Source organism: Delphinus delphis, chromosome 8, assembly GCF_949987515.2.
Source record: "Delphinus delphis chromosome 8, mDelDel1.2, whole genome shotgun sequence".
In the NCBI taxonomy this organism is placed as follows: Eukaryota; Metazoa; Chordata; class Mammalia; order Artiodactyla; family Delphinidae; genus Delphinus; species Delphinus delphis.
Window position 1 is genome coordinate 54946791 of NC_082690.1, and position 15340 is coordinate 54962130.

Consider the following 15340-nt stretch of genomic DNA (forward strand, 5'->3'; position numbering starts at 1 on the left):
TGATACAGAGAACAGACTGATGGTTGCCAGAGGAGGGGATCTGGTATAGGTGAAATAGGTAAAGGAGGCCAAAAGATATAAACTTTCAGTTGTAAAATAAATAAGTCCTGAGAATGTAATGTACAGCATGCTTACTATAGTTAGTAATACTGTATTATATATTTGAAAGTTGCTAACAGAATAAATCTTAAAAGTTCTCATCACAAGAAAATTTGTAACTATGTGTGGTGATGGATGTTAAGTAGACTAATTATGGTGATCATTTCAAATATAGACATATGGTTGACCCTTGAACAATGCAGGGGTTGGGGCGCCAACGCCCATACTGTTGAAAATCCACGCATAACTTTTCACTCCAAGACTTAACTGCTCATAGCCTACTGTTGACTGGAAGCCTGACCGATAACATAAGCAGTTGATTAACACATACTTTTTATGTTATTTATATATCAACATATATTTCATACATTCATGACATACCTAACTTTTTCTTTATTTTTTTTGATATTTCTAGGCTACAAGGTTTGCCTTCAATTTATTTCAAATTATTGCAAATCTCCAAAAATTTTTCCAAAATATTTACTGGAAAAAGTCCACATATAAGTGGACCCATGCAATTCAAATGTATGTTGTTCAAGGGTCAACTAACTGTATATTGAATCAATACATTGTACACCTGAAATTAATATGTTATGTCAATTACATCTCAATAAAAGTAAATTTAAAAATAAAAGCAACCTCTTTCAACAGAGAAAAAGAAAAAAACACCATCCACAGAGAATCTAAAAAAATGGTACAAACGAACTTATTTACAAAACAGAAGTAGAGTCACAGATGTAAAAACAAAAACAAAAACTATTGGGCTTCCCTGGTGGCGCAGTGGTTGAGAGTCTGCCTGCTGATGCAGGGAACACAGGTTCGTGCCCCGGTCCGGGAAGATCCCACATGCCGCGGAGCAGCTGGGCCCGTGAGCCATGGCCACTGAACCTGCGCGTCTAGAGCCTGTGCTCCGCAACAGGAGAGGCCACAGCAGTGAGAGGCCCTCGTACCGCAAAAAAAAAAAAAAACAACTATTTATGTTTGGGGATTGGTTCAAGATGGTGGAGTAGAATGACATGCTCTCACTCCCTCTTGCAGGAGCACCAGAATCACACCTAACTGCTGAACAGTCATCAACAGGAAGACACTGGAAATCACCAAAAAAGATACCTCACATCCAAAGACAAAGGAGAAGCCGCAATGAGATGGTAGGAGGGGCACAGTCACAATAAAATCAAATCCCATAAATGCTGGGTGGGTGACTCACAAACTAAAGAACACTTATACCACAGAAGTCCACCTACTGGAGTGAAGGTTCTGAGTCCCACGTCAGGCTTCCCAACCTGGGGGTCCAGTAATGGGAGGAGGAATTCCTAGAGAATCAAACTTTGAAGGCTAGCGGGATTTGATTGCAGGTCTTCGACAGGACTGGGGGAAACAGAGACTCCACTCTTGGAGGGCACACACAAAGTAGTGTGCACACTGGGACCCAGGGGAAGGGGCATTGAGCCCATAAGAGACTGAACCAGACCTACCTGCTAGTGTTGGGAGGGTCTCCAGCAGAGGCGGAGGGTGGCTGTGTCTCACCATGAGGAAAATGACACTGGCAGCAGAAGTTCTGGGAAGTACTCCTTGGCGTGAGCCCTCCCAGAGTCCGCCATTAGCCCCACAAAAGAGCCTGGGTAGGCTCCAGTGTTGGGTCACCTCAGGTCAAACAACCAACAGGGACGGAACCCAGCCCCACCCATCAGCAGTCAAGCAGATTAAAGTTTTACTGAGCTCTGCCCACCACAGCAACAGCCAGCTCTACCCACCACCAGTCCCTCCCATCAGGAAACCTGCACAAGCCTCTCAGATAGCCTCATCTACCAGAAGGCAGACAGCAGAAGCAAGAACTACAATCCTGCAGCCTGTGGAACAAAAACCACATTCACAGAAAGAGAGACAAGATGAAAAGGCAGAGGTCTATATACCAGATGAAGGAACAAGTTAAAACACCAGAAAAACAACTAAATGAGGTGGAGATAGGCAAGCTTCCAGAAAAAGAATTCAGAATAATGATAGTAAAGATGATCCAGGACCTCGGAAAAAGAATGGAGGCAAAGATTGAGAAGATGACAGAAATGTTTAACAAAGACCTAGAAGAATTAAAGAACAAACAAACAGAGATGAACAATACAATAACTGAAATGAAAAATACACTAGAAGGAATCAATAGCAAAATAACTGAGGCAGAAGAACGGATAAGTGACCTGGAAGACCAAATGGTGGAATTCACAGCTGAGGAACAGAATAAAGAAAAAAGAATGAAAAGAAATGAAGACAGCCTAAGAGACCTCTGGGACAACATTAAACGCAACAACATTCACATTATAGGGGTCCCAGAAGGAGCAGAAAGAGAGAAAAGACCCAAGAAAATATTTGAAGAGTTTATAGTAGAAAACTTCCCTAACATGGGAAAGGAAATAGCCACCCAAGTCCAGGAAGCACAGAGAGTCCCATACAGGATAAACCCAAGGAGAAACATGCCAAGACACACAGTAATCACACTGGCAAAAATTAAAGACAAAGAAAAGTTATTGAAATCAGGAAGGGAAAAATGACAAATAACATACAAGGGAACTCCCAAAAGGTTAACAGCTGATTTCTCAGCAGAAACTCTACAAGACAGAAGGGAGTGGCGTGACATATTTAAAGTGATAAAAGGGAAGAACCTACAACCAAGATTACCCGGCAAGGATCTCATTCAGATCGACAGAGAAATCAAAAGCTTTACAGACAAGCAAAAGCTAAGAGAGTTCAGCACCACCAAACCAGCCCTACAACAAATGCTAAAGGACCTTCTCTAAGTGGGAAACACAAGAGAAGAAAAGGACCTACAAAAACAAACCCAAAACAATTAAGAAAATGGACATAGGAACATACATATCGATAATTACCCTAAATGTGAATGGATTAAATGCTCCAACCAAAACACACACACTGGCTGAATGGATACAAAAACAAGATCCATATATATGCTGTCTACAAGAGACCCACTTCAGACCTAGGGACACATACAGACTGAAAATGAAGAGATGGAAAAAGATATTCCATGCAAATGGAAATCAAAAGAAAGCTGGAGTAGCAATACTCATATCAGATAAAATAGACTTTAAAATAAAGAATGTTACAAGAGACAAAGAAGAACACCACATAATGATCAAGGGATCAATCCAAGAAAAAGATATAACAATTATAAATATATATGCACCCAACATAGGAGCACCTCAATACATAAGGCAACTGCTAACAGCTATAAAAGAAGAAATCAAAAGTAACACGGTAATAGTGGGGGACTTTAACACCTCACTTACACCAACGGACAGATCACCTAAACAGAAAATTAATAAGGAAACAGAAGCTTTAAATGACACAATAGACCAGATAGATTTAATTGATATTTATAGGACATTCCATCCAAAAACAGCAGATTACACTTTCTTCTCAACTGTGCATGGAACATTCTCCAGGATAGATCACATCCTGGGTCACAAATCAAGCTTCAGTAAATTTAAGAAAATTGAAATCATATCAAGCATCTTTTCTGATCACAACGTTATGAGATCAGAAATCAATGACAGGGAAAAAAACGTATAAACACAAACACATGGAGGCTAAACAATACATTACTAAATAACCAAGAGATTACTGAAGAAATCAAAGAGGAAATCAGTAAATACCTAGAGACAATGACAATGAAAACACAGTGATCCAAAACCTATGGGATGCAGCAAAAGCAGTTCTAAGAGGGAAGTTTATAGCTATACAACCCTACCTCAAGAAACAAGAAATATCTCAAATAAACAATCTAACCTCATACCTAAAGGAACTAGAGAAAGAAGAACAAACAAAACCCAAAGTTAGCAGAAGGAAAGAAATCATAAAGATCAGAGCAGAAATAAATGAAATAGAAACAAAGAAAACAATAGCAAAGATCAATAAAACTTAAAGCTCTTCTTTGAGAAGATAAACAAAATTGATAAACCATTAGCCAGACTCATCAAGAAAAAGAGGGAGAGGACTCAAATCAATAAAATTAGAAATGAAAAAGGAGAAGTTACAACAGACACTGAAGAAATACAAAGCATCCTAAGTGAATACTACAAGCAACTCTATGCCAATAACATGGACAACCTGGAAGAACTGGACAAATTCTTAGAAAGGTATAATCTTCCAACACTAAACCAGGAAGAAATAGAAAATATGAACAGACCAATCACAAGTAATGAAATTGAAACTGTGATTAAAAATATTCCAATAAACGAAAGTCCAAGACCAGATGGCTTCACAGGTGAATTCTATCAAACATTTAGAGAAGAGCTAATACCCATCCTTCCCAAACTCTTCCAAAATACTGCAGAGGAAGGAACACTCCCAAACTCATTGTATGAGGCCACCATCACCCTGATACCAAAACCAGACAAAGATACTACAAGAAAAGAAAATTACAGACCAATATCATTCATGAATATAGATGCAAAAATCCTCAACAAAATACTGGCAAACAGAATCCAACAACACATTAAAAGGATTGTACACCATGATCAAGTGCGATTTATCCCAGGGATGCAAGGATTCTTCAAGACAGATGTCACAGATGTCAGAGAGACACAGATTTCGAGAACAAACATATGGACACCAAGGGAGAAAAGTGCCGGGGTGTGTGTGTGTGTGTGTGTGTGTGTGTGTGTGTGTGAGATGAATCTGGAGATTGTGATCGACATATATTCACTAATATATGTTCACTAAAAAGGGATAACTAATAAGAACTTGCTGTATAAAAAAATAAATAAAATAAAATTCAAAATTTAAAATAAAAAGGCCATTGTGTCAAAAAAAGACAACTATGTTTACCAGTTACGGGGGCGGGCATGGGGAGAGGAGGGATAAATTGGGAGACTGGGATTGACATATACACACTACTATATATAAAACAGATAACTAGTAAGGCCCTACTGTATAGCACAGGGAACTCTACTCAATATTCTGTAATGATCTATATAGGAAAAGAATCTAAAAAAGAGTGGATATATATATAACTGATTCACTATGCTATACAGCAGAACTAACACAACACTGTAAATCAACTATACTCCAATAAATATATAAAAAAACAACAATGAAAAAAGATTATCCACAGAGTAAAAAGGCAGCCGCAAAAGGCTCTGGGAAAAAATATTTGGAAAGATGGTGGAGTAGAAGGACGTGCACTCACCCCTTCTTGCAAGAGCACCAGCATCACAACTAACTGCTGAGCAACCATCAGTGGAAAAATGCTAGGACCTACCAAAAAAGATACCCTACATCCAAGGACAAAGGAGAGACTACAGCAAGACGGTAGGCAGGGCGCAAGTACAATAGAATCAAATTCCATACCCACCAGGCAGGCAACCCACAAACTGGAAAACAATTATACCACAGAAGTTCTCCCACTGGAGTGAGGTTCTGAGCCCCGTGTCAGGCTTCCCAGACTGGAGGTCCAGCAATGAGAAGAGGACTCCCCAGAAAGTCCAGCTTTGAAGGCCAGTGGGATTGACTGTAGGACTTCCACACGACTGGAGGAAACAAAAACTCCACTCGTGGAGGGCACACACAGTCCTGTGCACACCAGGACCCAGGAGAAAAAAACAGTGCCTCCATAAGAGACAGGGCCAGACCTACCTGCTAGTATTGGAGGGTCTCCTGCAGAGGTGACAGGGGAGTTGTCGCTCACTGCAGGGACAAAGACACTGGAAGCAGCAGTTTTGGGAAGTACTCATTGGCATGAGCCCTCCCAGAGGCCATGATTAGCCCCACCAAATAGCCTGTAGGCTCCAATGCTGGGTTGCCTCAGGCCAAACAACCAACAGCAGGGAACACAACCTCACCCCTTCGGCGGGACAAGTGGATTAAAGTTTTACTGAGCACGGCCCTCCCCACCGGATGGACAAGACCCAGCTCTACCCACCACCAGTCCCTCCCATCAGGAAGCTCGCATAAGCCTCTTAGATAGCCTCATCCACTGGAGGACAGACAGTAGAAGCAAAAAGAACTACAATTCTGCAGCCTGCCAAACAAAAACCACAATCACAGAAAGTTACACAAAATGAAATGGCAGAGGACTGTGTTCCAGATGAAGGAACGAGATAAAATCCCAGAAAAACAACTAAGTGAAGTGGAGATAGGCAAACTTCCAGAAAAAGAATTCAGAATAATGAGAGTGAAGATGATCCAGGATCTCGGAGAAAGAATGGAGGCAAGGATCGGGAAGATGCAACAAATGTTCAACAAAGACCTATAGGAGCTAAAGAACAAACAAACAGAGACGAACAATACAATAAATGAAATGAAAAACACACTAGAAGGAATCAATAGCAGAATAACTGAGGCAGAACAAATAAATGACCTGAAGACAAAATGGTGGAAATCACTGCCATGAAACAGAATAAAGAAAAAAGAATAGAAAGAAATGAAGACAGTCTAAGAGACCTCTGGGACAACATTAAACATACCAACATTCACATTATACGGGTCCCAGAAGGAGAAGAGAGAGAGAAAGGACCTGAGAAAACATCTGAAGAGATAATAGCTGAAAACTTCCCTAACAAGGGAAAGGAAACTGTCACCCTAGTCAAGGAAGCACAGAGAGTCCCAGGCAGGATAAACCCAAGGAGCAACATGCCAAGACACATAGTAATCAAACTGACAAAAATTAAAGACGAAAAAAAAATTTTTAAAGCCACAAGGGAAAAACGACAAATACAAGTGAACTGCCATAAGGTTATCAGCTGATTTCTCAGCAGAAACTCTGCCTACCAGAAAGACGTGGCCTTTCATCACTATTTAAAGTGATGAAAGGGAGGAAACTACAACCAAGAATACTCTACCCAGCAAGGCTCTCATTCACATTTGATGGAGAAATCAAAAGCTTTACAGACAGCAAAAGCTAAGAGAATTCGACACCACGAGACCAGCTTTGCAAGAAATGCTAAAGGAACTCCTCTAGGCAGGAGGGGCCAACAACTTGAAACAACCTTGTGGGCTTCCCTGGTGGCGCAGTGGATAAGAATCCACCTGCCAATGCAGGGGACACAGGTTCGATCCCTGGTCCAGGAAGATCCCACATGCTGCGGAGCAACTAAGCCCGTGCACCACAACTACTGAGCCTGCACTCTAAAGCCCACGCGCAACAACTACTGTAGTTGCTCTGCAACAAGAGAAGCCACCGCAATGAGAAGCCCGTGCACCACAACAAAGAGTAGCACCCGCTCACCACAACTAGAGAAAGCCAACGTGCAGCAACAAAGACCCAACACAGCCAAAAATAAATAAATAAAATAAAAATTAAAAAAATTAAAAAAGAAACTTGTACACCTACAGACTGCTATATCAAAACCTCAAGAGAAAAACAAACCCAAAACTACAATAGATAGATGCACACAAAAACGAAAAAGCAACCCAAACACAACACTGAAGATGGTCATCAGACCACAAGAGAACAAAAGAGGTAGAGAAGAAAAAAGACCTATAAAAACAAACCCAAAACAATTAACAAAATGTCAATAGGAACATACATATTGATAATTACCTTAAATGTAAATGGATTAAATGCTCCAGCCAAAAAATGCAGGCTTGCTGAATGGACACAAAAAAAGACCCAGGGCTTCCCTGGTGGCACAGTGGTTGAGAGTTCACCTGCCGATGCAGGGGACGCGGGTTCGTGCCCCAGTCCGGGAAGATCCCACATGCTGTGGAGTGACTGGGCCCGTGAGCCATGGCCGCTTAGCCTGCACACGTCTGGAGCCTGTGCTCCACAACAGGAGGGGCCACAACAGTGAGAGGCCCACGTACTGCAAAAACAAAACAAAACAAAACAAAACAAGACCCATATATATGCTGTCTATAAGAGACCCACTTCAGACGTAGGGACACATACAGACTGAAAGTGAGGGGATGGAAGAAGTTATTCCATGCAAGTCGAAATCAAAAGAAAGCTGGAGTAGCAATACTCATATCAGACAAAATAGACTTTAAAATAAAGACTGTTATAACAAAGAAGAGACACAGAAGGGCACTACATAATGATCAAGGGATCAATCCAAGAAGATGTAACAACTGTAAATATATATGCACCCAACATAGGAGCACCTTAATATATAAGGCAAATACTAATAGCCATAAAGGGAGAAATCAACAGTAACACAATAATAGTGGGGGACTTTAACACCCCACTTTCATCAATGGACAGATCATCCAGACAGAAAATCAATAAGGAAACCCAGGCCTTGAATGACACATTAGGCCAGATGAACTTAATTGATATTTACAGAGCATTCCATCCAAAAGCAGCAGAATATACATTCTTCTCAAGTGAACATGGAACATTCTCCAGGACTGACCACACGCTGGGCCACAAAGCAAGCTGTGGTAAATTTAAGAAAATTCAAATCATATCAAGCGTCTTTTCCAACCACAATGCTATGAGACTAGAAATAAACCACAAGAAAAAAACTGTAAAAAACACAAACACATGGAGGCTAAACAATATGCTACTAAACAACCAATGGATCACTGAATTAATCAAAGAAATAAAAATATACGTGTTGACAAATGAAAACAAAAACAAAATGATCCAAAATCTATGGGATGCAGCAAAAGCAGTTCTAAGAGGGAAGTTTATAGCAATACAATCTCTCCTCAGGAAACAACAAAATCTCAAATAAACAACCTAAACTTACACCTAAAGCAACTAGAGAAAGAAAAACAAACAAAACCTATAGTAGAAGGAAAGAAATCATAAAGATCAGAGCAGAAATAAATGAAATAGAGACAAAACAACAGCAAAGATAATGAAACTGAAACCTGGGGCTTTGAAAAGATAAACAAAATTGATAAACCTTTAGCCAGACTCATCAAGAAAAAAAGGGAGAGGACTCAATTCAATAAAGTTAGAATGAAAAAGGAGAAGTTACAACTGACACCACAGAAACACAAAGGATCATAAGAGACTACTACAAACAACTATATGCCAATAAAATGGACAACCTGGAAGAAATGGACAAATTCTTAGAAAGGTACAATCTCCCAAGACTGAACCAGGAAGAAATAGAAAATATTAACAGACCACTCACAAGCGCTGAAATTGAAACTGTGATTAAAGGATGCCCAACAGGGCTTCCCTGGTGGTGCAGTGGTTGAGAGTCCGCCTGCCGATGCAGGGGACACGAGTTCGTGCCCCGGTCTGGGAGGATCCCACATACCGTGGAGCGTCTAGGCCCATGAGCCATGGCCGCTGAGCCTGCGCGTCCGGAGCCTGTGCTCCGCAACGGGAGAGGCCACAACAGTGAGAGGCCCACGTACCACAAAAAAAAAAAAAAAAAAAAAAGATGCCCAACAAACAAAAGTCCTGGCTTCACAGGCGAATTCTATCAAACATTTAGAGAAGAGCTAACACCTTTCCTTCTGAAACTTTTCCAAAAAATTGCAGAGGAAGGAAAACTCCCAAACTCATTCTATGAGGCAACCATCACCCTGATATGTAAACCAGACAAAGATACCACAAAAAAATGAAAATTATAGGCCAATATCACTGATGAACATAGACACAAATATCTTCAACAAAACACTAGTAATCCAAATCCAACAATACATTAAAAGGATCATACACCATGATCAAGAGGGATTTATCCCAGGGATGCAAGGATTTTTCGATATCTGCACATCAATCAGTGTGATACACCACATTAACAAATTGAAGAATAAAAACCATATGATCGTCTCAATAGATGAAGAAAAAGCTTTTGACAAAATTCAGCACCCATTTATGATAAAACCTCTCCAGAAAGTGGGCACAGAGGGACCCTACCTCAACATAATAAACGCCATATACAACAAACCTACAGCTAACATCATACTCAATGGTGAAAAGCTGAAAGCATTTTGTCTACGATCAAGAACAAGACAAGCATGTCCACTCTCGCCACTTTTATTCAACACAGTTTTGGAAGTCCTAGCTACAGCAATGAGAGAAGGAAAAGAAATAAAAGGAATCCAAATTGAAAAAGAAGAAGTAAAACTATCACTGTCTGCAGATGACATGATACTATACATAGAAATGCTACCAGAAAACTACTAAGCTCATCAATGAATTTGGTAAAGTTTCAGGTTACAAAATTAATATACAGAAATCTGTTGCATTTCTATACACTAACAATGAAAGATCAGAAAGAGAAATTCAAGAAACAATCCCATTTACCATCACATCAAAAAGAATAAAATACCTAGGAATACACCTTTCCTCCTTATGTAGGAATAGACTTACATAAGAAGACAAAAGACCTGTACTCCAAAAACTATAAGATACTGATGAAAGAAACTGAAGATGACACAAACAGATGGAAAGATATACCATGTTCTTGGATTAGAACAATCAATATTCTCAAAATGACTACATTACCCAAGGAAATCTACAGATTCAATGTAGATTGAATCAATTAATTTGATCAATAAATTAATCCCTATCAAATTACCAATGGCATTTTTCACAGAACTAGAACAAAAAATCTTAAAATTTGTATGGAGACACAAAAGACCCAAAATAGGGCTTCCCTGGTGGTGCAGTGGTTGAGAGTCCGCCTGCCTATGCAGGGGACATGGGTTCATGCCCCGGTCCGGGAAGGTCCCACAGGCCATGGAGCAGCTGGGCCCGTGAGCCATGGCCACTGAGCCTGAGCGTCTGGAACCTGTGCTCTGCAACGGGAGAGGCCACAACAGTGAGAGGCCCGCGTACCGCAAAAAAAAAAAAAAAAAAAAGACCCAGAATAGCCAAAGCAATCAGAAAAACAAAACAGGAGCTGAAGTAATCAGGCTCCCTAACTTCAGACTATACTACAAAGCTATAGTCATCAAAACCACATGGTACTGACACAAAAACAGACATATAGATTGAAAGCCCAGAAATGACATGCACCTATGCTCAATTAATGTGCTATAAATGAGGAAAGACTATACAATGGTGGAAAGACAGTCTCTTCAACAAATGGTGCTGGGGGGACTTCCCTGGTGGCGCAGTGGTTAAGAATTCACCTGCCAATGCAGGGGACACGGGTTTGATCCCTGGTCCGGGAAGATCCCACATGCTGCGGAGCAACTAAGCCCGTGCACCACAACTACTGAGCCTGCGCTCTGGAACCCACGAGCCACAACTACTGAGCCCGCCTGCTGCAACTACTGAAGCCCATGTGCCTAGGGCCTGTGCTCTGCAACACGAGAAGCCACCTCAATGGAGACACCCGCGCACCACAACAAAGAGTAGTCCCCGCTCACAACAACTAGGGAAAGCCCACGCACAGCAACAAAGACCCAATGCTGCCAAAAATAAAAAAACCAAACGGTGCCGGGAAAATTGGACAGCTACACGTAAAAAAATGAAATTAGATCATTTTTTAACACCATACACAAAAATAAGCTCAAAATGGATTAAAGACATAAATGTGAGACTGGACACTATAAAACTCTTAGAGGAAACACAGTCAGAACACTCTCTGACATAAATCACAGCAATATTTTTTTCGATCCATCTCCCAGGGTAATGGAAATAAAAACAAAAATAAAGAAATGTGGCCTAATTAAATTCAAAAGCTTTTGCACAGCAAAGGAAACAATAAACAAAATGAAAAGACAACCACAGATTGGGAGAAAAATGTTTGCAAATCACGTGACTGACAAGAGATTAGTCTCCAAAATTTACAAACAGCTCATGCAGCTTAATATCATCAAAATAAACAACCCAATCAAAAAATGGGCATAAGACCTAAATAGACACTTCTCCAAAGAAGACATACAGATGGTCAAGAGGCACATGAAAAGATGTTCAACATCACTAATTATTAGAGAAATGCAAATCAAAACTACAATGAGCTATCACCTCACACCAGTCAAAATGACTATCATCAAAAATCCACAAACATAAATGCTGGAGAGGGTGTGGAGAGAAGGCAACCCTCCTACACTGTTGGTGGGAATGTAAATTGGTACAGCTACTATGGAGAACAGTATGGAGGTTCCTTAAAAACTAAAAATAGAGCTACCATATGATCCTGTAATTGCACTTCTGGGTATATATCTGGAGAAAAACATGGTCATGGTCCGAAAGGATACATGCACCCCAATGTTCATTGCAACACTGTTTACAATAGCCAAGACATGGAATCAACTAAATGTCCATCGACAGAGGAATGGATAAAGATGTGGCACATATATACAATGGAATATTAGCCATTAAAAAGAATGAAATAATGCCATATGCAGCAATAAAGATGGACTTAGACATTGTCATACTGAGTGAAGTAAGTCAGACAGAGAAAGACAAGTATCATATGATATCGTTTATATATGGAATCTAAAAAGAAATGATACAAATCAACTAATTTACAAAACAGAAACAGACTCAGAGAAGGAACTTATGGTTACCAGGTGGGAAGGGTGGGGGGAACAGATAGTTAGGGAGTTTGGGATTGACATGTACACACTGCTACATTTAAAGTGGATAACCAACAAGGACCTACTGAATAGCACAGGGAACAGGGAACAATATTATGTACAACCTAACAGGGAACAATATTATGTACAACCTAAATGGGAAAAAAATTTGAAAAAGAATCGATACACGTATACGTATAAGTGAATCACTTTGCTGTACACCTGAAACTATCACAATATTGTTAAACAACTATATTCCAATACAAAATAAAAAGTTTAAAAAAATTTGCAAATCATGTATGTGATACAGGATTAATATTCAGAATATACAAAAGGACTCCTCAAACTCAACAACAGAAAACAAACAACCTGATTCAAAACTAGGTAATGGGGCTTCCCTGGTGGCGCAGTGGTTGAGAGTCCACCTGCCAATGCAGGGGACGCGGGTTCGTGCCCCGGTCCGGGAAGATCCCACATGCCGTGGAGCGCCTGGGCCCGTGAGCCATGGCCGCTGAGCCTGCGCGTCCAGAGGGTGCTCCGCAAGGGGAGAGGCCACAACAGTGAGAGGCCCGCGTACCGCAAAAAAAAAAAAAAACAACTAGGTAATGGATTTAAATAGACCTTTTGCCAAAGAACACATACAAATGGCCAATAAGCACATGAAAAGATGCTCAACATCATTAATCACTAGGGAACAGCAAATTAAAAACTATAATGAGATACCACCTCACACCCATTAGGATGACTATTATCAAAAAAACAGAAAAGAAGTGTTGGGAGGATGTAGAGAAATCCCAACCCTTGTGCACTGTTGGTGGGAATGTAAACTGGTGCTGCCAGTGTGGAAAACGATATGGAGGTTCCTCAAAAAAAACTAAAAAACAGAACTACCATATCACCAAGCAATTCCACTTCTGGGTATGTAACCGAAAGAATCAGAGGCAGGGTCTCGAAGAGATATTTGTACTCCCATGTTCATGTGGCATTATTCACAACAGCTAAAACATGGAAGCAACCCAGGTGTCTGTCACTCTACCAATGAACAGATTACCAAAATGTGGTTTATACACACAATGGAATATTATCCAGCCTTAAAAAAGGAAAGAAATTCTGCAATATGCTACAATATGGATGAACTCTGAGGACATCTGCTAAGTGAAATAAGCCAATCACAAAAAGACAAATACTGTACGATTTCACTTATATGAGGTACTTAAAGTAGAGACAAAATCATAGAGACAAAACATATAACAGTGGTAGCCAAAGGCTGTGGGGAGGGGAGAATGAGAATACGGGAAGTTAGTGTTTCATAGGCACAGAGTTTCAGATTTACAAAATGAAAAGTGTTATAGGGATGGATGGCGGTGACGGCTGCACAACAATGTGAATGTACTCAGCAAGCCATAAGTTGGATAGGTAGCCACTGATGATAAAGATTTTGTTTTAGTAAAAGGGGGCATCTAAGGCCAGGATGAGTGGAAGTCCTACTGTGGAAGACACTATCCACCCCCATGGACTCTAGCAGAAAAGTCAGTGATGTCGACCAACCCAGAGCAGACTCCCTTCCCACTGCAGCTGAGCCCCTGAATCCCCAACTCAAGTTCCCATCCGGTCTTGACCTACTGCCTTGGCAATGGCCTGGAGCCCTCTGGGAACTCTCACCTGCCCTTCACATACCCACAGACCTCAGGGAATTATGCCGATAACACAAAGCAGGACCCACCCTCTCCAACCCCTACCTCAACCCCGCACACCAGGGAGCCCAGAGGAGAGAAGCAGGGGCAGACAGGGAATTCAAAAGTAGCACCTACTCGGAAGCCATGAACAAGGCCTGAAGGATGCTGTTCACATAGCACGTGTTGCCCAGATTGATTAAACCAATCTTGCCAGTGTCTGACTTGGCCATGAGCCGGGGGTAGAAGCCAGCCAGCTCACTCTTCTGCGAGGTCCAGGCATCCTGCCCCAGCAGCTGCTTGATTCGGTCCTCATTGGGAACATGGAGGTCCTGAGGGGGAAACAAGCCAGCAGGACAGTGGGCACCAGGGTTAGCTCTAAAAATATCACCTCCTCTGGGAAGCCTTCTTGGACTACAGCCTGCTACACACCTGCCCAAGCATATCACCCCAAACATGCCCTAAAGATGTGTGAGAACAGCTCCTTGCTTTCAAACATGTTCTAGGTTTTCATCTTGACGTGTGGGCCTTCTACATGATCTTTCATGCCACAGCTACCTTAAGAAAGGGGTAAAATCCCCACCGTGTAGATGAAAAAACTAAGACCCAGAGAGAGAAAGAATTTTCTTAGAGGCAATAGCGAGCAATCTACTATATGTTACATGAGCCCAGGATGTGACAGACTGTAAGCAATGACAACACTGGCCCACTGGCCCAATCCAGCAGTGTCGAGATCTCAACCCTGGCCCTGACTCTTGTCCTCACAGCTCTCTGGCTGTGGTCAGTGAGCCTCTCTGACTCAGTCAGTTAACCTCCCTGGACCTCAGTTTGCTCATCTGTCAAGTGAGGATACCGCTACCTCATATCAGTTTGGCACTCTATACTTTCACGTTGCTTGCTCCTGTTTTCACCTCCTCTACTTTAAAGTTTGTGGAGTCAGCTTTTCCGAATTAGTAACCCCCTACCCCAACCCTGAACTTGACCCTACAGTCAGGACAGTGGGAGGATCCTGGGGGTCTGCGGTATGGGTCCTTGGTCACGGGCTCAGGGGTTAGCATGCTTTCCCACTTGTTATCCTTTTTCACATTAAACAGCTGCACTGAAAAGAATATTACCAAGCACCGGTT

The 15340-nt window shown here is 41.3% G+C and overlaps 1 protein-coding gene across 2 annotated transcripts in view; it reads right to left on the reverse strand.

Annotated features, from left to right (window-relative positions):
- Positions 1-15340, reverse strand: part of USP35 (ubiquitin specific peptidase 35) — a 74289-nt gene that overhangs the window by 43321 nt on the left and 15628 nt on the right. For both annotated transcript variants that reach the window (XM_060018202.1, XM_060018203.1), the window contains exon 7: positions 14352-14545. In XM_060018202.1, coding sequence (XP_059874185.1) covers positions 14352-14545 — 194 coding nt within the window. The remainder of the gene's footprint in view (positions 1-14351; positions 14546-15340) is intronic.